General features: G+C 45.5%; 1 protein-coding gene across 5 annotated transcripts in view; it reads right to left on the reverse strand.

Annotated features, from left to right (window-relative positions):
• Window positions 1-27025, reverse strand: part of ARHGAP6 (Rho GTPase activating protein 6) — a 448084-nt gene that overhangs the window by 17103 nt on the left and 403956 nt on the right. For all 5 annotated transcript variants that reach the window (XM_027054478.2, XM_027054479.2, XM_053202059.1 and 2 more), the window contains exons 6-10: window positions 24001-24056; window positions 21401-21551; window positions 20216-20364; window positions 13857-14036; window positions 800-897 (exon numbers count right to left, since the gene is read on the reverse strand). In XM_027054478.2, the coding sequence (XP_026910279.1) occupies window positions 800-897; window positions 13857-14036; window positions 20216-20364; window positions 21401-21551; window positions 24001-24056 (634 nt within the window). The remainder of the gene's footprint in view (window positions 1-799; window positions 898-13856; window positions 14037-20215; window positions 20365-21400; window positions 21552-24000; window positions 24057-27025) is intronic.

Genomic DNA, 27025 nt, shown 5'->3' on the forward strand with positions numbered 1-27025 from the left:
ACAGATTTAAGGTTTGGTGTCATGGCAGCAACATCGTTCCTGGATAACGATGCAAAACTACCCTCTTAACTGGCTTTGCCAAATGCTCAGCACCCCCATACGTGCTGCCTTTCTACCAAATAGTTGGGATTAATCCTAAAATCTGACTAATGTAAAAAAGCCAATGCTCTTCCTTTGGAGGCAAAATGGCGGCAAATCACAGCCTACGGCACGGCATTCATTTTACTCATTGCAAACATGGCAGCATGTGGAGAGCAGTGTGCGTTTTTACCAAAAGGACGTCAACTGCGAAGAGGGGAAGAGTCAGGAGGGCGCACACCTCTAATTTCAAACGGGAACCCAGGCCTTGGTAGAGGCTTGTCTTGTGGTTTGGTAACGTGTCACTTGCGCTGATAAATGACACAAGTAAGATGCGTCCAGGCGTAGCCTGAGGGGCACGTAAGTACAGCTATCAGGATTCTAGAAGGAGAAACACTGAGGTGCATCACAGTCCTTTGAGCTTCTTGCCAGTGATTTAGTTCTTTTTTCCCAGTAAACACAGTCAAAAAGACCTTGAGGGGCTAGAAAAAGCCAAAAATGAAACAGAAAGCTCCCATAAGGCATGTTCTAATTTAATAAGTGGATTAGTCTTACTGAAGCACTTTTCTGGATAGGTGGACTGACAAGATTCCCCAGGAAGTTGCCAAAATTCCACTTCAAGTCACCCTGCATGGAGTTACATAAACCTCTTGAATTCTCTAGAAAAGGACAGAGGAATCCCCACGGCAGCTTTGGAAGAGGGGGTGAGTGGCATACTCACGATGACTGGGAGGCCTTCCTTCTGAGTAAATAGTCCACCACATCGGGGTCGGTCTCCAACAGGCTGATCAGGACTTCGTTCTGGAGATCTGGCGGAACCTGGAGGGGCCAGACGTTGAGGTGTCAGTCAAACCATTCCAGAAGGGGGAGAACTAGTGTCACTGGCGACTTTACGGTAACATAAAACAGAGCCTAAAAGGTCATAACAGAGCAGAGTGGTTCACCAGTTAAAACCAAACCTATACCAAGCCATAAAGCCAGTTTAATTCTTAGGACAAAGTGGATGATTGCCAAAAAGTCATACTCAATCCACATTGTCACACGTCCTATGACTGGAGATATAGCCTACTCACTTGGATACCTCTGTGCTTAGACTAGATTTTCTTGGCTTTGAATAAGCAAGACATCATGGTCAAGAGGGATGGTGTTCATAATTTATCGTCCAAATTATGCCAAGACAACGGACATAGATTATAATTGTTTTGGGCAGTTCTGGAACATAGGTTTATTAAGAGGGCGGCCCTTGAGCCAGACCGTGTTTGAGTCCTAGTTCCGTTTATTAGCTGTGGGACCTTCGGCAAGGTACGAGACCTTTCTAGGTCTCCGTGTCCTCATCTGCAAAATGGAGAGAATGAGGTCCTCGCCACAAACGGTTGCTGGGGCGATCAAATGACTTACTACGTGTCGAGAACTTAGAACAGTACCTGGCAGAGACCAAACATGCAAAAACATGCCGACGACTATATCTGCACGTGTCATTTTGTCACTCGAAGCCTGCACTTCCCCCCCTCCTCGCATCCTGGTCCATGGACAATGAAAAGGCTTTCGCTTTGGAATCTGACAAGGCATTCACTAGGATTCTGTGGGTGAGCGCCACGTGTTTCCCTAGGCTAGTCCACAGCGTGTTAGAAGACGGCCTTACCATGTTAAACCGCTTGTGTGAAAATGTTGTGTGAGGAAAGTCTGAACTCCACTCCACTGGGTTTTCTACTCTATAGACGCTGGTAGCTCAACTAACGGAAACTCAAGTTATTGAGAGAAAACAAAATTTCCGTCTGGTTCTCGCATACGAGGCCTCAGCGACCAGGCTCTTCAAAACTGCAGGGACAAGTGTTCACAGAATAAGGGGGCTGGTGGAGGAGTTTGCCTCCTGCCTCTTGCAGAACTCAACTCTTCTTGAGCTCTGAGAAGCTGGAAACAATTTTATTAATAAAAACAGGGATGACAAAGCAACAAAACGCTTTCCTTCTCTCATAAATCTGTCCCTCCCACTTCATCCCGAATCTTCATTAATCATAGTGCCAAACCCTACTCACACAAACTCAAAATCTGGGTTGCGTTCAAGCTTCTCTGTGTCCTTTCCCCTCCCTGTGCAGAACCGGGAGATCTATTCGATTTCATCTCTGTGAGGCCTGTTCCTACCTTCCCCTCTCTTCCATCCCATTGTAGTGATCCAAGTTTGAGCCCTCACGACCCCTTTGCAGCGGGCATCTGTTGGCCACTACCAGCTTCCATTTCCCTCTTGTTATAGCAGTTATGCCCCAAGTCCCCCAACCCTTAGCTCAGGGGTGATGCGTAAGCTGGTCTAAGGCTGCCATCATTCCCTTCCCAGACTACCACAGCTGCCTGTGGGATGGGTGTGCGGCCCCACTGGAGGTCACAAAAAGCCGGGAGGGTTTCCCTGAGGCATCTGAGGAGGCAATGTGGGGCCAGAAGCCCCAGAGGGCCTCAAGACTGTGCTGACGGTCCAAGAAACAACACCAAGAAATGGAAAGAAAGAAAAGGGTCTGTTGACAGCATTTGAGTCCTAGGTACAGCTCTGCCTGGAGCCATATTTGCCTGTGGCTTGTTCAGCTGTGTGGGCCTCAAGTTCCTCACAGCACTTAAAAGTTTTTAGTCCGAAAGAAAGATACGTCCTCGATGCACCCGCGACGCAGCAACTTGCTAACTTGTATACCCTCTGTTCCCTTCACCTCCGGCATCAAGTTTCTTCTCTGTGGGATTGTCGGAGAGCTCTAATCAAGGAGCCTGCTCACAAACCTTTTTATCCCCACTGCCGACGCCCTCGACTTGCTTGCTCGTCTTTGCCATTTTGTCCCTGGCAGTCATCCTCCCACACTCTCCATTGGCACCCCTGCACTTCTACCCCCGGCCTCTCCCCACCCCGTTCCCTTAATTCATCACATCAATATTTGGCGAATGCCTCTCTTGAGTGCCAGGAGCTGGATGCTGGAGCTCAGCTGCAAACCAGACAGACAGGAATCCCGGTCTCCTTGAAACTGACAACAAATATGGAAAGACCGGCATTCAACAAATAAAGAAAACATAGCACGGGTCGCACGGAGAAAAACGAAGCAGAGGAGGGCGATGGAGAGGGGGGTGGGGCGGGGCAGGGACGTGCAATTTAAGTAGGGTGCCAGGTCACAGAGAAACTGACATCTTAACAGAGAACTGAAGTTGATGAAGGACTTGGAGAAAATCACTCCAAGCAGAAGGAAGAGAACAATCTCAGGATCGGGAGTCACGAGCAGAGAGGAGGCCCGGCGAGGCTGGAAAGAATGAGGAAGGAGGCGAGCGGTAGGAAGTGGATCAGGTGGCCAAGGCCAGATGCTGAGGAGTCTTACGGGTCACGAGAAGGACATCTGCTCTCAATCTAGGCGGTGGGGGAGTCCCTGGGGGTTTCGAGCAGAGGACTAACGTGAACTGTCGTCACTGGCTGCCGCATTGAGAGTAGGTTGCGGGGGAGCAAGGGGTGAAGCAGGGAGCGCAGAGAGGGGCCGTCGACCTCTCCAGAAGAGAGGGACGGAGGGCTGAACCAGGATGCTGAGCCGATGAGAAACCTTGGGATCTTGGCGACAGTGAAGATAGAGACGATAGCGTTAGCTAATTTGCCGGCTGGAGGGAGAAAGAGGGAGGGAGAGGGCGGACAAGAAAGGTGCCTGGAAGCACGGGGCTGCCACGGAGGCTGACTGGTCTACAGAAGCAGCAGCCAGAAGAGGCTGGAGGTCACGGCTAGGAGGGTGGCTTCACTAGGGTAAGGGGGACTGGCCTGTGGGACACCCGAACGAAAGACAGATCTAGTAGGCAACTGGGAAGAGAAACTAGGGAGATATATACCGATGGCATTTAAAGCTCTGCGACCAAGCCTAATGGCCTGGGAAGGAGAAGAGAAGGGACAAGCCTTTGAGGTCAAGGCTGAGGGATTCTGTCCTCTTTATTGCATACATTAAAAAAAATAAAAAGACCGATAGGGGTGCCTGGTTGCTCAGTCGGTTGAGCACCCGACTCTTGCTCTCAGCTCAGGTCTTGATCTCAGGGTCGTGAGTTCAAGCCCCGCCTGGGGCCCCACGCTGGAGGTGAAGCCTACTTAAAAGGAAAAAAAAAAAAAAAAGACGGATCATTTTTACTGTAAGTTTTTGCAACAGCACGGCCCAACAGATACACAGTATTATATCAATTTGTCAAAGAGTGATGCCTAAAGGGTAAAAATGAGAGGAGAGCTCCTGTTTAAAAGATGAACAGAAAGTGAAAAATAATATAAGCCCACAATGTATATCCTGAGCACTTTCTGAAAGAAATTCCCATGAGCAAATGAGGAAAAATATTTGCTTTTCATGCCGTTAGTTTAATTAAAATTTTTCCATCCTTAGACACGTAATAAGAAATTTTGCTCCAAGCCCCCATTCGTTCCCACTGAGGAATCAACAGCCTTCATGCATATCCGTCGGGGTGCTGCAAGCATCACAATATTAATTCTTTGAGAGTGTATGGTGTGTCTAATGATAAGTTATTAACTTGCATACGCTATTAGAATAGGTTACGGGGAGCATCATTATTGAAAGCATAACTTTCCATAACATTCTGTTAAATCATTCTGTAATGCAGAGTTTTCACTCGTTCAACCGGGCTTGGTTCCCAACCGATTATAATCACTGAGGTTTATTTTACGTAGCACGCACGACTTTTACTTGGTAACAAATGCAAATAGAAAGGGTCAGTGTTATACATCTATCTATAGTTTCTTTTTAAAAGACCCCCAATGCCATTTTGGCTCGGGGACAGTATTTGCAAGTAAGTAAAAAGATATCATTTAAAAATGTGGATCCACGTATTGTAGGAAGGATATGTATTATGTAAGACTGACTACCCTGTACATGAGCCATTATTTTAACTCGTTTATTTATATCCCATCTTGTTACAAAATGATATAAAGCAGCTTTAAAAATTCATTTGATAACGCCACATTTGTTTGTTTGTCATTAAGGAATGGTACAGAAAATTGGGGCCAGTGGGAAAATGAGGACAGAGAATTGGAAAGGATGCCTGGCACGGACTTTTAATATTTGTACAACAGCCTCTGGTGCTGTTTTCTCAATAATCCCTCCAATCTTTGCCCCTATTTGTGTATTTAATTTGCTATTATTTAATGAAACTGTCAAACTACTGGCTCAGTTCAGTTGGATGAGCATTCATTTTCGGTGAAGTTCCATACTTAAGAGAGAAACAAAAGTTGAGGGAATGAACGGACAGGAAACAGGAGCTTACGTAAGTCAGAAATATCCAGACAGACCATTCCTAGTTGCGCTCCATTGCAGGAATCGGGACGTTGTCAGAAGAATGTCTGAGTAAGATTCGATAGCCCCTGAGGTCCCGTTTTTATAAGCTTCGTTGCTTATTATCAATTAGTGTAAACTTGGATACATCCATGATCTTCTTTCGGATTCTGTTCCTGCATCTCAAAGTCCAGGCATATCCTATGTGTCCCATTTGCCTTTATGGAAGTGTGTGAGGATCAGAAAGGCTGACGGATTTGAAAGCACCTTACCAATTGCCAAGAGGCTTAGAATAAAAGATTCTATTCGAAACAGACAAAATAATTAATAAACGAAACACTTAGAAGAAAAAAATAAAAGCGGGTAACATGGAGATGGCCTATATTTGTTCTGCGCCTTTTTTCTAGACTAACAGGCATCCATCTCTGCCTCTTTTCCCGTCCACTCACAGAGAAGCATCACTCTCTTCTCCTCTGCTTAACACTCGGGTGGGTGACCAAGTGGTGGGATTTCCTCTTGATATGTCTCTACTCCTGAACCCCACCCCCCGCCCTGAACTGCTAGAGTTAAAGTTTGTGACCAGTTGGCCGCTCATCTGCAATCGTCTTGAAGCCAACTCCACGTAGCTTCTCCCTTCTGGTTCCTTCTCTTCTGCCAGACCTCAAGACATCATTAGAAGGTAAGTTGCCTGAAGGCAGGGGTGGTAGAACTTGCCCAGAAGTGATACAGGCTCCCAGGGCTGTAATTCTCTTTCAGCTAGCCCCTTTCTCGGAGAAGGCAAGCACATGCCTGCCAGTCCTGGCCAAGGTACCCCAAGTGGGGGTCTTGAGACATCTCTTTTCATCACGGGATGTGATGATGGCTGCGAGAGACACTGGAAATAACTGCGTCTTCTTTTTCCTCTTTGCCGCCTGCTCTTTTTTCTCCTGAAGCTCCTACCTGCACACCCATGACCGTTCACCTACTTACTCAAGTCAGTATTATTACGCTTTTTCAGAACACCAGCTCGGGTGGTGTTTTCTACCCAATGGATGCTCAAAAAACGTTGTTGGAATGGCTACAAATAATAAGCAAAAGAACCCAGAATTATTGGTCTTTATGGTATACACTTGTTCTGTTAGCGTTGTATGGACGCTTCTCTCTGCTTATAAGAGAGTACCAATGTCACGTTCTAGCAAAATACCCTTGCTATTAATTTCTAGAGTTGGCAAATAAACTTCCGTTCCCAACTGAGGATCGTGAGAAATTTTCTGACACGTATGCAAACTACTGTTCCCAGTCATATAAAAATGAGGGGTGCCCGGCTGGCTCAGTCAGTAGAGCATGCAACCCTTGATTTCCGGGTCATGAGTTCGAGACCCACGCTGGGCACAGAGATAACTTTAAAAAATGAAAAATGAAACGTATGACTCCATATTCAAACACATTTTATCGGTTTTCTTCTGGGATTCTGTATACAGCCAAACGGAAACTAAGGAGGAGGATTGCGAAGAACACATTAGTTTTTAAAATCAACCAGTTCTGCACATGTGAATGAAGAAACAAAACCCAGCCCCAGTGGCTTCTTCACTTACAATGTATTGTTTCACATCAAAATCTCTACTGGGTTTTAGTCAACTATTCAGTAAGTTTAGATATATTCCAAGGGTACCATTTATGGTTGTGTTTATCTGGAGACTCAACTCCTTAGCTTTCTTTTCATGTGTTCCTTCAGAGCAGAATGCTATTTCAAAAATCAAAAGAACTTTGGACTCTCCTGCTTCAGCAGAAAAATGTAAACAGTGCACACATGAAGGGATAAAACTGTCACGATCAAAATCCACCCGATCAAATTAAAAATGAAACCTTGAACGACTGCCTAGGGCATAACTGCCATGGTGTAGTTTATTCTATAAACCACAGAGAGGGGAAAATGGTTCAAGTTCTCTCCATTTACTAAGTCACTACAACAAACCATTAGGGGCTTCTCGAAGAGCAATTCCCAGGACACAGCCCTATCGTACTTGCCTCTGGGTGTTCCAAACCAATATCCGTCCCTTTGTGCTGGACCACGAAGGATGCTTTGGCATTTAAAACTGCAACACTTTCCAGCAAAAGTAAATATCACTGGAAGTCATGGTGACATTTTTTTAAGTTAACAAACACACTGAAAGCAATCACTTGAGCTGTTTATGGGAGCCAAAGCTCAAACGTGGGCAGGCCCAGCCTAGAATCTTCTGTGTCACTGTGGTGGAGGATGGATTCCTATTATGTAAGGGGCTCTGGGTGCATCTGGAGGGTCAGAATGCATTTAAGTTCAACACATTTTTCTTTTAAAAAAAAAATTTTTTTTTCAACGTTTATTTATTTTTTGGACAGAGAGAGAGCATGAACGGGGGAGGGGCAGAGAGAGAGGGAGACACAGAATCGGAAACAGGCTCCAGGCTCTGAGCCATCAGCCCAGAGCCTGACGCGGGGCTCGAACTCCCGGACCGCGAGATCGTGACCTGGCTGAAGTCGGACGCTTAACCGACTGCGCCACCCAGGCACCCCAACACATTTTTCTTAAGTGCCCGATACATGCGTGTTTGGCAACTAGGGCATGTTACTGAACAAACAGAGTCGAGGGGCCCAGGACCCGTGGAGATGGGGAAGGTGGGGGGAGATGCCAGGAAGGATGACGAAGAAAAACCAGCAGTCCTTGCTCCACGGCCACAGGGTAAAGGCGGTGAAACCCACTAGGGCCTCCGCCCCTCCCTGCCTGTGTGTCGCCAGGGGTGCCTGCGTTCTGTCACTGTGGGCAGGGACCAGGTGAACAGGCTCCAGAAGCAATGGGAGCTGGCTCTCACAGCCACCTGCCGGCCTGGACATCCAGCGGGGCGGTGTTACGATTCGTCCAGAGGGATGAATGCTGTTAACAGCACTCTGCTCCCCATTTTCAAACGGGCTAAAATTGCCTCTCTCTTCCTCCTCCAAATGGACTCCACATGCGAGACACCATATTAATGCACCTTGTCTTTGGGGGCCTCATGCTGTAGAAATAATTCACTTAGCTGCCGCGTCACTTGGGCAAACTCTCTTGGCTTGCTCCTCACGACACGCTGCTGCTGAGGTACACAAAGACCGGCCTGAGCCCTGGGACGTAAGCAGTGGTTAGTTTAAAAAAAAAAGTAAAAAAAAACTAAACAGGGGTGCCTGGGTGGCTCAGTCGGTTAAGCGTCCAACTTCGGCTCAGGTCATGATCTCGTGGTTTGTGAGTTCGAGCCCTGCGTCGGGCTCTGTGCTGACAGCTCACAGCCTGGAGTCTGCTTCAGATTCTGTGTCTCCCTCTCTGTCTCTGCCTCTCCCCAGCTTGCACTCTGTCTATCTCTCAAAAAAAAAAAACCAAAAAACAAAAAACCCAAAACATTAAGAAAAAAAAAAGCAACAGTGGTTGTATGAAAAAGGAAATGGAAATCATATAGAATTCTCCAGATATGTTGGTAGGGGGTGGTTTCCCATTTGATGACCCGGATCACTGCTTGACTCCCTTGGACTTGGCACGCAAAAGCGGTTTTAAGAAAATGCAATTTGCATCGGGGAATGGAGAGAACACAAAGCGGGGCTTGGCCTCCCAGCCTGGAATCCTCGTGTCGGCCTGTGACCCTTGCTCCGGGTTGTTCTCAGTTGAAAATTCCCATGTGCGTGGGGCTGGTCCCCAGCTCCGGCTGACGAAGCAGCGGGATGGGAGTGCGCTGGCGTTCCCACGTCTCTGCAGCACGCTGGGCTCTTCACGGGCCTAGAAGGGGATGCCGGCTCCACTTTCCCTCTCTCCAAAAAGGAGCCCGGGGAGGAATCAGTTAGTATCGGCCCTCAGAATGGGCTGACAGTTCTCTCCACTCTGCTCTGAAGCTCTTACTGATTCCAGGAGCAGCAATGACTTTTCTCTGGAGTTGCCAGCCTCGGTTATGTTATGTATGTCTGAGCAATGACTCAGAACGATGCACGCGCCAATGATTTAGTCGGGGAATGCTTTCTGCCTTACAAAGATACCAGAGACTGTTTCTGGATATGCATGACCCTTCCCTTATTTCCAGTGTTCCCAGAGAGCATCATTTCATGTTATCCAGTTATTCAACTGTTGATGTGCGAAATACAGCGTCATAATTTAAAGGCGAGGGGATCTAAGGGGTATGGGCACTGAACCAGAAACAAACAAACAAACAACAGAAATGCGTATTTTTCTGGCAATATATTGTTGCACTTATTCAACCAATAATATATTATTTGCCTTTTGGAGCGCCAGTGGACAAAAGAAATGAGAATCCCTGCCTTCAGAAAGTTTGCACGTTCTATCGGGTTTCAATAAGCACAATAAATGAGTAAGTTATACAGCGAGTTAACAGGTGACGGGTGCTAGGGACTCTGTACATGTGGGAGCAGGTCATGCTTCTACAGAGCCGGCAGGGTGGGCTTTGCCACAGAGGCGACACCTTTAAAAGTGCTGTGATAGGGCAGCATCTTATCAATTTCATGTAAGAAGAGCAGTGATCTTTCTTTTTTGCGTGCCTAGTCTATGTCAGTTCTTGTCCCAAGCGTCTTAAAGTGTCATTTCTAATTCTCAAAATGATCCTATAAATTAGGTGACTTCATCTCGCTTTTGTACTACGGGAAAACGAAGGCTTAGTGACGTTGAGCATGGGCCCGAGATCCCACGGCAAATAGACAGCCAAGCACAGATTTGAATTCTGGTAGCGCCTTCCCAAGCTCATGGTCTTTCCCGCCTCTTGGGGATTCCCCAAGATGTGGTTTCCCAAGGCGTGGTTCAGAGATGACCAGAATGGCCAGGAGGCGTTCATGAGAAAGTGTGGATTCCTGGGCCCCATCCCAGCGCTACCCCATCTGATTCTCTGGAGTGTGGTGCAGGAATCTGAAGGTTGGGCAAATTTCCTTGCCACCCTGCTGCACGCTCAAGTTTGAGAACGACTGTTACCATCTGCTGCCCTGAGTTTTGATAGCGTGCTCATGATGGCTGTTATCAGGACCTCTCTCCAGCTCTAGCATTTCCGAGCCAGCGTCCGAGAAGCAAACAACTGGTGTGCTAGCCTGTCCTAGCCAGACTCTGGAACCGTGCGTCAGCCTCTGGATCGAGGCGCCTGTTGTGTATGATGAGACAAAGCCAGGTTCTTCTCCACGTTCTCTCATTAACTCACATACTGGCCATGTGGGAGAGGCAGTCCCAACATCAGAAAATGAAGGACGTTACTAACACTCAGAACAAACCCTGGGTCCTCGCCAGGCCTCTGCGGGTCTCTCTAGCCCTTCTATCCATTCTTCGAAGGAAGCGCTGCCTCCAGGCAGGTGCATTCTGCCTTCACGGACAAACTCGCAGCCACCTTTTCTGACAGGTCTTCCTGTCTAATGCCAACGGGGAACAAAGCCTTCCTTTCGGAGCTCGTAAATCCTTCCGAAAGCTGTGAAACGGCACAACGGCTAACACACTTCAACCATCAGGCTTCAGCCTTCCTTGTTTGGAATTATTGTACTAACTCCGAAAGCTTCTTTAAAAACACAAAACAAATTTGTCCACCCACGCAGAGCAGCTGTACCAACGCAGCCGTCGGCTTTGGTATAACCAACTAGATTCTGAAATGCCAAATATGCCAAGACAGCGTACAAAGTGATGGGATTCTTTTGTGCTTTGTAGAAATAAAAGAGGCAAAATCAGTGTGAGGGCATAGAGCCATGTAGAGTTTAGAACTAGAAGGGAGCTTGGATCTTGTTCGTTCTAACCTCGTCCTTTGATAACTAAAGAGATGGAAATCTCAGAAGGTGACGTCACAAAGTTAACGTGTGGCAAAGACGGGGCTATAGCCAAGTTCTCTGACTCCAGAGTCGGTTTGCTTTTTACGGGCCCTGGCCTGGGGTCTCTGGCCCACCTCTCCCCCTACCTCACAATTTTTTTTTCCTCAATACACAATTCCCATCATCTGTCTAAGGAAATCAAGAATGCTTATAGTAATGGCTCACATACTCTGACAAAGGTGTCCTTAATTCCCCCGCCTTTAAACCTTTTGATATGTATAAGGAGTAAAGATTAACAATATGGAAATCATATGTCCCAGAACTACCATGGAGTCACTCATTAATTCAACCACTATCGCTTGGGTTTCTTCCATGTGTCAGGCACGGGGATAATGCTGTAAAGGGAGTAGATGGTAAAGGCCACAAATTCATCCTGTCATGGAGCTTGTGTTGTAGTGGGGAAACACGCAACAAACAAGAGAAATGAGTACAAACCCTGTGTTAGTAGTGATGAGTGTACGTGGTGGGCGGGGGGAGGGGCTGTGTCGTAGACAAGGTGGCCAGGAAAGGCCTCACTGAGAAGTAAAGGCCACAGCTGGGGAGCACAAGTAGGAGCTACTAGCCAAGAAGACTCTCAATATCAATCTCTACTGAGAACAGCAGGCGAAAAGCATGTTTGGAAAATGCTGGGAAAGGTGGAAGACTGTGTTCTTCCGCTGTTTGTAGTAGTCCGGGTGGCAGGAAATGGGAAGGAGGGGAATGACACAATGAAAATGGTGGCAACTGTGCTTTCAAGGAGGCCGAGACTGGCTGTGTTAGCATCCGACTGGATGAGAAATGCCCGATGGTTTGTGGTTTTATCTAAAGAACTTTGCTTAGAATATAGAATTTAGAGAACAGAATTAAGATTGGCAAGAGGTATTATTTTGTTAAAAAAAAAAAATCCAGAGAGCATGAAGTAATGCCAAAACGACTTGGCAAGATGATATGTGACTTAAAACTTGAAGAAAATGTTGAGAAGTTCAGATATTTGACTCATCCCAACATGTAATTAATTATGAGCATTTTGGCTGAAGTGTGAAACTTATATACAAGCAATGACTAATTCTACATTTTTTTGAGAGCTTATTGTGTGCAACACAGGGACGGCGCTTCAGAGAGTCAAAGACGAGCAAGAGCCCGCTCTGCCTCAGTGAACTTTTCATTGAATGTAAATCCCTTTTCTCTTCTTCCTGGGCACCCAGCAGGAATCCATTTCCCAGCTTCCCTTGCAGTTAAGTATGGCTTGCGCGATGGGATTTGAGTAGCCATGATGGATGGCCCTTCTGGGTTCTCCCATAAAATCCTAGGGGGTCGCAGGGTCTCAAGATGCAAGGAGCTAAAGTCCCTAAATTGTTAGCTGCAAGGCCGTCTGACAAACATCTGATTAAACTTTATGTCAACAAGGTATTTACGTCTGTTGTGCAAAAATACTGAGACTTGAGCCAGCTCATGTGGCCCAACTGATACAATTATTAATTAACGTTTGCACAGAATTTTACAGTCTGCAGAATGTTTTCACATATCAAATGCTTCTGGGCACCACCCTGGGAAATAGGTCGTATTTTTATTTTTTCCCCACTTCACGGAAGCTGAAATCGATGCTTATTGAGCGCTGGGTTACTGGGTCACGATCACACAGGTAAGACACGGAGGGCAAAGATTCTAAAGCACTGGCTCTCAAATGTACAAAAAAATATATAATAATTGGTGTAAGACAAGCATGGAAGTAAATCTAATGCGAGGCATTTGATAAATGTAGACGAAATACTAAGGAGATTCAAAAGAGGGCACTAGCATACTCGGGAAGAAGCCACACGAGGCTCTAGCAGAATAGGTAGGGTTTATGATGAGTGCTTGCAAGTTGACAGGAGAAATGGGAGAGGAAACATGGAGAAAGTTCCTGTGCATTCTGATATGCGATAGGAGTGGTGAACAGAAATAGAAGAGAGTTGGCATTTGTTCTAATGTTTCAAGGGAAGTGGGAGTGAGCGGGGTGGTGTTTTGAAGCAAAACAGGAACTGGTAATTCAATACAAATAAAAAAGAATATTTATTGAGTGCCTGCCAGATGGAGGGCCTTCCAAAAGTGCACAGAGGATACAGAGAGGAGATAACGAGGGCACAGCCCGTGTTTCAAATGCATTTATAAACTACTAAGGGAAATAGTCATAAATGACTGTAACACAATGTTGAGTAGGATAAACATCAATAAGGACAGTAATGGAGTTCACGGGACAGAGAAGTGACATGAGAAGGACATGGGGGAGAGGGGTGAGGCTTCATGGAGCCGCTAGAATGTCAAGATGGACCTTGCAGGAGGTGCCATTGATGGAGACGGTCATGAATCACATGAATTCATGAGGGCCACACAGAATTCCCCAAAGAAGGGTTTTATCAATACTTTCGAGCAAGGACATTGCTACCTGAATAATTAAATGCCTCCAAATTGTGACCGTCGTTTAGGGGCCGACGAAATGGAATTTCTAACTCGGGTAGGTTTGTTTAAACATGGAGTCGCACATTTCCAGTGGCATCACAGCTACGTGAATCTCTACGTCTACTGAAACTGTCTGGTTGCCAACGAATTCAGGCAACGACTGGCACTCTAGAGCAGAACGCGGTGTGCATGGGTCTCATTATGCCACTAAAGAGAATTAATAGGCCATTTACTGAGATGTCGTGCAAAAGAAGAGCCACTTACCATGAACAGGGCTTCATAATTTTCAATCATCTTCTGTACCACAGCGATGATGGCTGTGCTCTCCTCAGCCCGGGCTGAACTCTGGACCGAGAATTCTTTGTCTGAGGATTTCTGCTTGTGCAGCAGGTTGGGTCCAAATATGGTGGCCAAGTTTAGAGATGTCATTTTGTTCCCAGTGACCTACAAGAGCGGGGAATACAAGGATTGGTGTTATTTTTGCTTTTCAAACTGCTGGGTGGTTCGGTGATCGAAGGAACCTTTTCCCCTTTCTTTTCTGCAAGGACTGTATCATTTCTGGAAGAATCCGTGAGGAGCACTGTCATTTTCCTTTTGCTTCGTATCTTGGATTGACTCTCATAGCTCCCTGGTCATTTCAATAGCATATTAAGCACAATTTTACGTCTCTAAGGTATTCGTTGTGAAACCGGCACTCTATAAATGTCTACCCTGTCTGCTTTTAAAAACTACTGATGTCCGTCCATCCATCCATCTAACCAACCATCCATCCATCTATCCACCAGCCAGCCCTCCATCTATCCCTGCATCCATCCCTGCATCCATCCATTCATCATCTCTCTATTAAATCACCCACTAAGCACCTACCATAGGCTATACAGTTTTCATGGATTCTCACTATTTAAACAATGTTCAACAATGATGACACTACAGTCCTTATTTTAAAGAGTTCACTTTCTAGAGGGGAAACAGACATATCAGGCCCAAGTGGTAAGTACAAAGCATGAAGCTATCAGCTCTGGAGGCCCCAGGGACACTCCAAAGAGGTGGCAATATTTGCACAAAACCATGAAGGAAGAAGCGGAGGGGCTGGGGCAAGGGACAATTCCACTGCAGGAAGAACGCTGGATGCGAAAACAGAAACACATAAAACACATCCAGGCATGCCAGTGCGGCAAAGGGCGCTGCAGGAGAGGCAGGCAAGGCCATTGCCGCGAGTCCCCCGGGGGGCTAAACTGCCCTTGAGCGAGAACCACCGATCCAGGCACATGTTTATTTCTCTTGTTGATACGAGTTGAAAATCGAGCAATGCAGGGATACATCCGGGAACCATGGCTGCTCAGCCTGGGAAGATGTGCCCAACCTTCGAGGGGCACCCGGGCACACAGAGCAGAATTCAAGAGTCCGGGTTCACAGTCACGAGAGAGACTCCTGGTCTGACCCTTGTCCTGGGGAGCCCCGAGCTTGCGGCTACCCGGGCCTGCCATCCCCGCGTGGCCCCAAGTGGCACGGAGTGGGTGCTATTTTTGGAAGGGGAGCCTGTTTTCAGGTTTCCTGCCAAGTGAAATGCTTTTGAATGGTCAACACTGGGAATTTTCAAGGAAGTGCTCTTTGTGTAGGACGGTTCAACTATTTTGTCTCTGTTTTATTTCATTCATACAAACCCTGCCATGTTTTTTCCCTTTATTTTTCATTTCTCTTCCTGGAAGTTTATCCCTAAGGATAAACTGAAATAGGTGTCATTTTCAAATTCATCCCTTGAGAGCTCAGGCATCTCGAGGGCCTCCCCTCCCCTCCTCTTAAAGTCCTATCAGGGTTTTCCCTGATTTTTTTTTTAACATTAACAAATAGAAGATTTTGTTTTCTTTTAAAAGAATGTTTAGTACAAGGACGATCCAGAACTCAGTTTCCGTTCCCTTCTTCTCCTGTTGCTATTCTGGGAATGCAATTCAATCCGTCTGTAAAATTGTACATAGATCCCAGCTGCAGACCATGCTGCTGGGGCTTGTTAACGCATTTTTGTTTTGTTTTGATCTGTCTTTGGTTTACTGCTTTTGAACCTGGAAAGGAGACTGTTCACAGACAGCCTTCACTCTTGTGTTCGTGTGTCAGCATCTACGTATCCATATGTCCAGGTCATAACCATGTGCGCTTGGGGGCAGTTCGCTAGTTAATGATTAGCCAGCCAATTAAAGGAACAATTTTCTCTTTACCCAATAAGCACCCTAGATCGTTTCTAAACAGAATATGACTCGCTCACATGTATTACAAGTTTGGCACGTACAGTCACCGGAGCAGGAACTTCCCACGGGCTGTTTCAATTCTTTTGCACTATAAGCTCATGAAGCAGCTGGGCTGTTGTCCTTTTTCGACAGACAGGGAAGTGATGCCCGGAGCCCAGACCCGAGAAGCTACCCTGCATCTTTGTCCCGACCCTGCGCCTCCCACCTGTCACCCTTGCATGGTGGCCCCCGGCCCCTGTCACAGAATATGGGGCAATGGCAACACTAGCTTTAAAGGGTCGGGGGAGCTGGACTCAGGGTAGGGAGAGCGAGGCAGTGGGCCTGCTCCGGTTCCAAAGCCAACCTCCCACTTTGTAGAGGTAAGCACCTCCTCAAAGATCACTAATGTCAGCTTTATGTTGGTGGCTCATGACTCCTTTTGTGCCTCGTAGACTCTTTGAAGAAATGAGGCCAGCCATGGACTCTCTCACCCAAACGGTGCATGGTTATACCACATTTTCCGTGCGATACCGGAGGGTTCCTGGACAACCTGGGAACCCACGGCTCAAGAGGTCTCAGTTATGTTCCTGCAATATTCTTTCTAAAAGAAATGAAATCTTTCGTACATTTGGGAATTTCTCTTCTCCCCAAGGAGCAAAGCAGATAGTAAACAAAATGGAATGAAACAAAGCAAACACTGATAGCTAAACACCCTGATTTGGTAAAATACCATTCTTTTCCCCAAGAAAAGCACTGACGGACGAGCCAACAATTTTCCCCAGGTCCGTCTTTTCAAAATCTGTAAGATCCTAGCAGTTAGGGATGCAGTAAATTTTAGGGGCCAGTTCGAAAGGAAATATTATGTTCATTTTATCGAGGAGAAAAATGACCTCCCCCACCCGACTCTGTACATTTCCCTCTTCCTCTGTTTTACAGAAACAAGTTCATGTGGCAAGGCGCTGGCTAGACCCTGTGTGAGCCTCCAAGCTTCTAGATGTGCTGGCCCCCCTTCTTCATGCTCCGAGCCATAACAACTATCCAACAAATAGATAACGCACCTAACCCAAACCACCAAACAGGGAAGAGGAAAAGTCGAAAACTGCTTTGTTTCTTGACGGTAGTTTACAGTTTGATTTTTGCCTCCCTCCACTGCACTCGGCCTGTATTCTCTACCACCAAACATTAAGCCAACAACCTCTCTCTAGTTCCTCTCTGTCCACTCCTACTTCGACCAGAGGGGTTTTTCGCTAATTCCCATCCCGGAGCGGAGCCGACATTCGATCCCTACACGCCTGCTGATGCGCGGTTTAAACTCAGTCTCCTCGGTGATGCCCCTCTTAACTTTTCTGGACCACACTCGCCACTTTTTCTCTGCAGCTCCGGAGTGAGTCCTCACTGCATTCCCTAATTCTCTCTTTGCCTTGTGTCCTTGCCTCCGCCACCTCCCAGAGGCCACAGCATCCGAGGAAGAGTAATACGAAAATTGCTGAACAACACTCACTCGTTTAGAGGAACTCAGATAGGTGCTCAGGACGTACGCGATTCAAATGCCAAGGCCACTGTTACGTGGAGACATTTACAACGTGAACTGCTGGTTTCCATATTGCTATTTATACAAAAGCCTCCCCACTCGCTCTCTCCCTGCCTCTAACCAATCTACAGCGTGGGTGATACTACCTTAGTGGAATCCTTCCAGAGATTCAGGGCTTAAAAGAATTAAGCACCTATTCCCTTACAAAGGCATTCAGCACTCTACAAACACAGCCCAATTTCCCCTCAAACCTCACCAGGACCTTCCCACTCTGTGGCCTTTACTCGAATCTAAGATGGCTGCGTGGGCCACCTGTTTTCCCGCGACTTCGAACCAATTCACAGAAACAACACTCTCCTCATATTTCCCCTGCTGCTTTAACGTTTGACTCCTAGCCCTTCGTTTTGATTCAAGGTTTAGGCCAAGGGTGTCTAGAAACCCTTGCGAACTCTTGACTCCCTGTACAACCTTGCTGTTACTGGGATATCTGCATATTCCTTAGAGTAAACCACTCTTCTCAACCGCTGTGCGGTGCCGGTTGAAGAAATTTTATCCCCAAAGCTCAGAACTCAGGTTTAGGAAGGTTAATAGATTTCTCCAAGAACACATGGTCACTTAGTTATAAAAGCTACCGAGTGTTCTCAACCAGGGGTGACTTTTCCCCCCCTCCCGGCCCCCACAGGATCCTTGGTAATGTCTAGAGATGCTTTCGGTTGGTCACACCTGGGGCATGGCGGGGAGCTGCTACCGGCATCAGGTGGGCTGAGGCCAGAGATGCTACTAAGCATTCCAGAATTTACAGGGTAGCCCCTACAACAATTCCCTGCTCCCAAACATCAATCGCACGGGAGCTGGAAGACCCTGAACTAGACCCCCAGGGGAGGGTTTTTCCTAATTTCTATTCTCGATTTCTGCTCTTAGTAAGCTAGACCACTTTGGGTTTGAGCCGCCGCTGTAACTACTAGTCACTGGACCGCCCCGCCCCCTCTTCAATATGACAACTTTGCGTGAATTGGAAGAAGGAGCCCCTTCCTCAAGATATTTTCGTGCCATCTTCTGGGCTATGGTCTTACTAACTCTGCAAATCCACAGCGACTGTGGGGTGCACGGTGCCCTCCCCCAGAGTTGTGAAATGCACAAGTAAGCAACACGCACAACCGTAAGTGGAGCTCCCTGTGGGCCACGAGGTAAGTTACTTAGGCCCTCTAGGCCCCGGTTTCTACCTCTGAAACACGGAGGCAACTATATCTGTCTTGCGTAGGGGAGGATGCGCTGTAACGTATGGAGCCCCTGGAGCACAGCCAGCACGAGGTGGGAGATACATCAATGGAAACATGCTAAGTTTCATTGGGACCTGTCTAGGAGTATTTTCCACTTTCGGGCATAAGTAATGGAGGCCTGTTCCGCCCTTGGATGGAGCGTCTGAAAATGAATTCTAAACAACGCGAGAGTGACTTCAATTGGACTTTCTGCTTTCCTCGCTGCCTCCTTAATCACACAGACAGGGTCCTGCCTCTACCCAATGATTAGGCAGAGGAGTCTACGGTTTCTGTTACATCAGTAGCTGATAAAGGACGACACCCAGACGGGTAATATAACTACTTAACAATTATGAGAATTACAGCATATCCCCAGAAGAGCTGTGTCTGCTGAAATCAGGTGTCAGTGCCATATTATGAAGCCTAAAGTCAGCAGAGGGTTCACTAACTATCACTACTATAGAGATAAATGGCTAACTCAGGAAAGTTCCGTCCTTACGCCAACCGGAAGGTTGAAGATAAGAACTGCAAAATTGTCGTTCTGGATTAAAGTGAAAACATATATATTTTTAGCAAAGAAATTTGACAAACAGAACAGAATCCATGATAGAGCTGAGTTCTGCTTAACAAGAACAAGGATTGAAGAGAAAACTTTCTGTGTTTAAATAAATTTGGAATGCCTTTGGCCTCTTCTCATCTGATTTGTAACGAGTGTCAGCGTAGTAAAGGGTCTGAGATCACCTGGGGAATCCAAGGTCAAGAAGTATGACGGCATGGTATCCAAAAGGGAAACAGATCTCTTGGTAAGGTCAAGATTAAACAGGACGCTGGCTAAATGGTCACCTGAAATTCAAGCCGGCATCTCCTTTGCCCAAGGGTGAAACCAAAAAACACCTCGAAGCATATGAGTGTGACCAAAGAGAACCAGAGCCCAGGACTTCAAATGGGCAGAGGGTGGGGTCACACTAGGGCCCGAGTGGGGACCGGGCTCAACAAGAACATCCCAAAAGGGCCCACAGGACCCTTCACCTGGTTTGGAAGCAGTTCCTTCACCTGGTTTGGAAGCAGGACTGACCCTCCGTTGCATTGAGCCGGCCTGTCTTGGCAGGACGGTTTAAGGAGGAGAGAAAGGATACCAGACTTGTAACTATCGGGCAGATGGGAGCTTGAGGGACAAACTGGAAGGATAATGTGGCCTCATATTTGGGCTTCAAGTGAAAGAAGCAGATCGAATTAATTACAAAGACAGCAATCTTCCCCCATCCCCATGACTCCGTGTTGTTCTTGATCCTAAGCCCCTCCGTAGCTCATTTGTTTGTCTTCTTCATACCAACGGAGATTCAAGGTCTTGAGCAAAGCACCGTCAGGGAAAATGCCAGCCTCGTTTGGAAGCCGTCTTGAAACACAGGAGGTTAAGGGCCCGTGCGCTCTTAGGAACTGTCCCGCCGGAGAAAACACTAGTTCTCGTTCTACATGGACAGCTAGGGCAGGAAAGGGCAGGCATCCTTTCCTCCAGGTGAAACACTTAACCGAACTGATGCCCACTCTTCTGCAAGGGGACAAAGGACGAGTCCCAGCATGCAGGGCAGCGGCGGGGGGTGGGGTGCCTACCTCTTGCCCATCTTTGCTGACGTTGTCGTTGGCGTGCCTGGCCACCATGGAGAGGAACTGGAGGAGTCGGTGGAGCGTGTCGCAGTTGCAGGGAGGTAGAAGGTAGATGAGAAGCTGCAAGGTACCCAGTTGTTCCTCTGGCTCCAACACTAAGCAAGGCAAAAGGAGGCATTCTAAGTCAGTTAAAGGGAGAGCTCCCACCATTGGGGCCCGGAGAAGAGGCCCCTCCTGACGGCTTTCCAAAAGGGATTAGCAAGGCAAGTCACATTCCACTCCACCCAATGGGAGCCCTGGCTTAGCAATTTAGCACGAGGTTCTATGAAGGCCGTAAAGATAAACCAGACCCAGGGAGCTGCAACATCGAGAGAAAGCATTCTAGTCCATGGTAGAAAGATAACTTAATTTCGCTTACTTTCTTCTCCCTCCTTTCCCTGGCATTACCCATCATTTACTTTGGGGATCGCAGGCTCTCGTTTTCAGTAAATATTTACTAACGATGACTGGGAATCGGTGAACACTCTCCATGTTGAGTTTATAGCAGATGTGAGTCCCTTTTCCGTCGAGCAATGCACAAGGAATTGCCTTTTTGTTGGCAGTAACCAAGACATGGCACAATGAGTGCCTTCTCTCTCTTTTGTGATCCTATTTTAATGGTAGCGTTGGAGGAAGAAATGTATGGAGGCTGACACAGCTCTGGCCTGTCCCTCCTCCCTCTCTTCCTTTACGCCTCCACGGGATCTGCATCTATAGCCCCGGGGCAGCCATATTGAAAATTCCGGCACTGGACTATGGCATCCTGCTTTCCCTGGAATGTCGCCTGCTGCCTTTTCTCACTCTGGGTTTCTGTGGCTCCCTCCTTCCTCCTACCAGTAATGCGAACTCATTTTTAGGCACAGACTCAACGGGAACTCTTGCTGTTACTTCAAAGCATCAATATATAGCACTCTCTACTGAGCTGGGGTCATTTGAAAGCATCCCAAATTCTTCTTTGTTCTATCGCAACTTTCTTCTTGCTAACTGTCCCCAGGGGAAATCTCACAAAATTCCCCCAAATAGCCCACTCATTAGAGACCAATAAATAAGAACAAAAGGAGGTACTGGGAAACGCATGCACACGGTTTGATGAGTAAGTTGGACATCCCAGGACTCCCGGGACACATTCCTGCAAATGTGTGTATTACGCACAGAGAGTATTGATGAAGGCCGTGTACAGCTCCCTGGTGAGAAGGGGGTCCGGCATGTCCCTCAGGAACTCCTTCAACAGGGCAGCCACATCATGAACGCTGTGCTCTTCCTCCAGAGAGACATCGACCCCGCGGTCAAATTCCTCACGTAACTGGAAAAATAATGGTTCAAGTGGCAGCCTTATAACACCACACCTCAATGTTCAGTGTCCAGCAAAATAAAAAAAGGAAGTGCTGTGACATGCAGTATGTGGTATTAGGCTCATGCAGACACAGGAAAGGAGAAGAAAACATGTCACCTTGATCGACAAAGTCTATGCATCCAGTCATGAAGAGATATATATATATATATATATATATATATATATATATATATACACACACACACATATACACATATACATACATACATATACATATATGTATACATATACATATATACATATATACAATATATACATATATGCATAATACATATATACATATATACATAATGCATTAATAATAATAAAGAATATATATATATTTACATGCATTATTAAATAAAAGTATCTGTAGGTTTGAAGTTAATGATGCAGGCAGAAAAGCTTGATAACACCATCCAGAAGGTTGGGAGGAAGAGCTAAGGGGTTAGGTCAACAGTAAATGTGGGAGGGAGGAATGAACCGATTGCACAGCAGTTTTGTGTGTCAGCAATCCTACTAGGTTGGAATTTTGAAATTTTACAGAAATACTCAACAAGAAAGCAAGGGTTTTTTTTTTTTTCTTGCAAACAACGAAATGAAAAAACCCTCATAAGCCGTTTGTGACTAAGGCTTGAAAGATGACAATTACTAAACAAAATGTGCCTCAGGGATGTCAGAGTAGCCTTATTAACAATTCCCAAAGGGATTTCCTGCCTTCATCATTATACTCGGTTTATTAGCATTTACAACAACAGGAAAACCCAATAGCGAGAGGAAGGGAGTCATAACCCTACACCCTACTTCCATGACCGACAGCCTAACTTCCCTTATGTACTGTTTCCTCCTGTGGAAACAATTGTGTGAGTTCGTGAATCACCTCTATGCAGTGAGCTTCCATAAGAATCTATTTGTTCAATCATTCATTCATCCGTTCAATTTCCCGTGTACCAGGCCTCGGTACAGGCTCTCAAAGCACGGTAGGGAATAAAGAGGCAACGTCCTTTTCCACCCTCAGCTCTCAGACTGATACAGAGTCTGGCGATAAACTGGTAATCCCCCAAATGATTAATTAGCTCTTAATATTGTGACAACCGTTCTCAGTAAAAAATGCAGGGCGCTAAGACATGATGTTCAAAATAAAATGCAGAGTTAAGGCATATTTCACACTAGAATCTAAGTCTAAATAACCACAATTATATTTAAACACGTCACGTTTCCTTCCTGAGCGCACACATGTGCAGAAAGAACGGACCTCGGAAAGAGCTTAATCCAAATTGTGTGATCTTGGGTTTAACACCGATCTTGAATTGAGCACGGATCAAACTGTGTGATCTTGAATTAAGTTTCTTAGTCTCTCTAAGCCTCAAAGGAAGTGGGTGAAGGAAGGGGCTACTCTCAGAGCTGGTGGGTGGAGTCAATAAGGTAACGTTTTGAAAGTGTTCTCCAGGTCTGCATAGATGAGCGGCCCCAAAATGTTACTATACCATCTTCCTTCTTGCAAGTCCTGTTGTGAAATGTTAAATGCTGTTCAATAGTCTCTAGTGTGACTATGGAAAATAAAGACAATACTCCTTTCGGAAGCCCCTTTTGTTTTGACAAAAAAAAAAGAGGCATTTATTTCAGTTAGTTTTATTACTATGAACAAATATTTATTCGGCTTCATCAACTAAAAATTACTTTCCGTTGCCTCCATTTCTGAGTTGCTGAGTTCCTTCTTTCTGTCGGAACCAAGAGAGGAGACTTAACATTTTAATTTTCTCTTGGCCAACAAATGAATTACTTTTTCAAAGGATGGCTTTTGCCTCTTTGGGAAGCCATCAGGAGCACAAATACCTTCCTGATCATAGGCATCGATTCCTGACAGTCTAGGTATCAAACTTCTGTTGGGGGAATGTGGCACAGCGCTGAAGGAAACCAAGGGGTGCGTGCGGTCCCCACGTGCAAAATGAATTGGGGATCGAGGGTTTTACGGAAACTTACTAAGAATTGTTTATTTTTGAGAAGGTACAACGATCAAAAATAGCATCTTATATGAAGAGAATGTCAATGGCATTATTCATATTGCATTTTAGTAAAAACAAGTGCTATACAAGAGTCTTCTGCTTATTATCACTTACTGTTTTAGGTGCTCTCTGGATCTCCTGCTTTTATCATTTCCACAAGATGTTTATGAATTAGTTTTGCTTGGCTGTATGTGCCATGGACACATCCAAATGTTTTGCTTTCAAGTGTTTGAGCCTCACTCTATCACAACCTTTCTGAGCCTTTTACCTCTTGGGAGTCAATTATACTCTAATTGGTGGGAGGATACCGCAGAGATATTGAGAAATGAATTTGCATACGCTTGAACTTTGCATGAGGTAATTCATTTGAAAGTCATGTGAAACGTACGACGCGGTCTTTCCTTTTCACTTACTTGTCTCACTCTCTTTTTTGAGCTTCCAACTCGGAATATCCCCACTGTCTGGAGGCCTGCAAAGAAGCAAACAAAATCAACAGTCCGGTTTTACGGCTCGAAACTCTGGAGGAAATCACCATAGACCCAGAATAGGATGCCAGCACCCAGCTGCAACTCGCAGAGCAGTAACAGCACAATTGCACACACTAACGGTTCTTCATCCCACTCTATGGTCTGCGGGCACCTCCAGCTTAACTCTGCAGGCACCAGGGGCGTGCCATGTTAAACATTTGTGTGATGAAAAATTTGTCACGTGATAGTGTGTATTTCCACATCTTCTCCATGTGAAAAAAGTAACCTTTTCTTTGTTATTCGGAATGATTACTTAAACATAAATTCTATACGAATTTTTAGCTCTCCCTCAGTTGTAAAACTAGATATTTCTTGTTTCACTGATTATAATGAACACAAGCACTTATCAACGAAAATCTAGAAAGTGCAGAAAAAGGTAAAAGGTAATGTACTTTTCAAAATAACGGATGCAGAAATAACCACAATGAATATTTTGGTTTATTTCTGTCCAGCCTTTACTCGGTGTGTGCGTGCATGCGCGTGTGTGTTCTTTTTACATAGCTGAGCCAGAGTTTTTGTCGCTTCAGGTTTGATTCAGGGGCACAGAATGTCTGAACAGCTCTCCTTTTCCTATGCAAGCCATTAATCATCAGCACTGCTGATCACCATCTCCATTTATTTTTTTCATTGGTGGCTCATTTTCTCTTCATTTGGGATCATCAGTTATGAGGGCGATGGTGGGTTCGGAGCTGCCAATGGACATTTTGCAGCCACGTGAAGAGAGCTGGTCTGAGAGGAAAGCCACCAAACAGGCTCGTGCTCTCATGCCATCATTTGATTCCTGGATCCAGTAGTGCCTGAATTTAGATACAATACTGAGACTTCCGTATGTAAATAGGATTGGGGGAGGGGGGTGGTGGTGCTTTGCTGATCGAGTTTTATCTGGGTTCCTCTCTCTTGCCACTGAAAAGGTTCTGACTAGTACAACGTCTAATCACATGGGAAAGAATTTCAATCTTTATAACATTATTTCTTTCATCCAGAACCAAAGTAAACATCTTAATTTGTTTAAGTCACGTTTTAGATTTGTTGGTAGAGCTTTGCCGTTCTCTTTACAGAACTTTCTTGGCTTCTTATTACAGATATTCTGGGTATATTTTGGTATTAGTATGAGTGAATTATTTTATTGTGATGGTATATAACTGATTATTGCTCTTATATAGGAAATGGGTATCTTTTTGTAGACATATTTTATGGTCTTGCCACATGATGCATTAGGTATAAGCCCTTTTTGGTTGGTTTTCCAGGGTTTTTTAGTTAGAAGAGATGACATCTATAATTACAAATCCATTTATAAATATAATTATGAACCCATACATCCCATTTATCAGTTCTATACCTTATAAATGGTATCCTGAATTTCCAGACTAATTTGAGAGAATCATGGTGAGAGGCTAATTATTGCTGATTTGCATCATCACGTCTTTGTGCCCTTGGTGGGATTTTGCTCTGCGTCTGTTTGCAAAAGACTCCTGTACCTTCTTTGTCGCTTCTGTCGGTGTGTCTGCCTCCTAAGTGAGTCCAACCCCTAGCTTAATTTATTGTTTCTACCTCTCTGTGAGCTTAAAAACAGGGTAATTGAGCTATTTAGAATCACTCCAGAATTAAATTTCACATCTGCAAAAGGAGTATAAGTATCCACCTGAAAAGTTATGCAACGATTCAATCAATTAATGCATATAAAGGGCTTAGAATCATATCTGGCATCTGCCGTTATAAAGAGAGAAACAGACCCTGATTGAATGGGATAAGTCTCCTTTGTGCAAAATAGAAAACCTTAATATAATAGCAGGTGTTAGCAAATGTTCGGTTTGGCTGCATTTGCTCTCTGATTTTCTGATGGCTTCTGAATAGCTGAAATTTCTACAGAAATATCACATAAGGGCATTTTCTACACAAGCGGGACTATTCATTTGGTTGAATCCCTCCAGACTCTTCAGAAATGCCCATTTCCATGACATTATTTCCTCAATTATAGTACTTTTTCACTCGGCAAAAATGACTGTAATTTTAAAAAGTGACTAGTTACTGATCAAGTGCCAGAATTCCTATGTATCTCAATTGATTATAATCTGATTTAAGTTTCTAAAATATTTGTTTGTTTGCTTATTTATCGGTAGAGCAAATGGCAGCTTGCAGGCAGTCAATGCCATTCTCTGACACAAGCTATGCCGTGACTCTCCTTCAAAGAAAACATGCAGTCTAGGCATTTAGTAACCCCGACTTAAGGTAGTCACTGAAAAAACAGGTGTACATCAAAAAAGGCATAGATCTAGCAAAGGACCGTGACTTTGCTGGGGCCTGTCCCAGAAATCGACATGATCACCTTTCTCTCCTTTTCATCAGGAACTAGAATGGAAACTTGACCCAGAGCACCTGGACCTCAGGCTTAGGAAGTATCAAGTAAAGAGGGCAGGCATGATAAGCCTCAAAATCAGCCCAAATCCCAGAAAGGTAATAGCACTTGAGTCTCCATTATACTGTCTGTGTTTTTGTTGTTGTCATTGTTTTCAAAGCTGTGCTTCTGGGAAATTGAGGATGCTTAGGGAATTCTTTTTTCTTTTTTTTTTTGATATGAAATTTATTGTCAAATTGGTTTCCATACAGCCCCAACAGGTGCCCTCCTCAATGCCCATCACCCACTTTCCCCTCCCCCCCCAACCCCCATCAACCCTCAGTTTGTTCTCAGTATTTAAGAGTCTCTTATGGTTTGCCTCCTTCCCTCTCTGTAACTTCCCCCCCCCCCCCACCATGGTCTTCTGTTGAGTTTCTCACGATCCACATATGAGTGAAAACATATGGTACCTTGTCTTTCTCTGCCTGACTAATTTCACTTAGCATAATACCCTCCAGTTCCATCCATGTTGTTGCAAATGGCCAGATTTCATTCTTTCTCACTGTCAAGTAGTAT

The sequence above is a fragment of the Acinonyx jubatus genome, chromosome X (assembly GCF_027475565.1).
Source record: "Acinonyx jubatus isolate Ajub_Pintada_27869175 chromosome X, VMU_Ajub_asm_v1.0, whole genome shotgun sequence".
NCBI lineage: Eukaryota > Metazoa > Chordata > Mammalia > Carnivora > Felidae > Acinonyx > Acinonyx jubatus.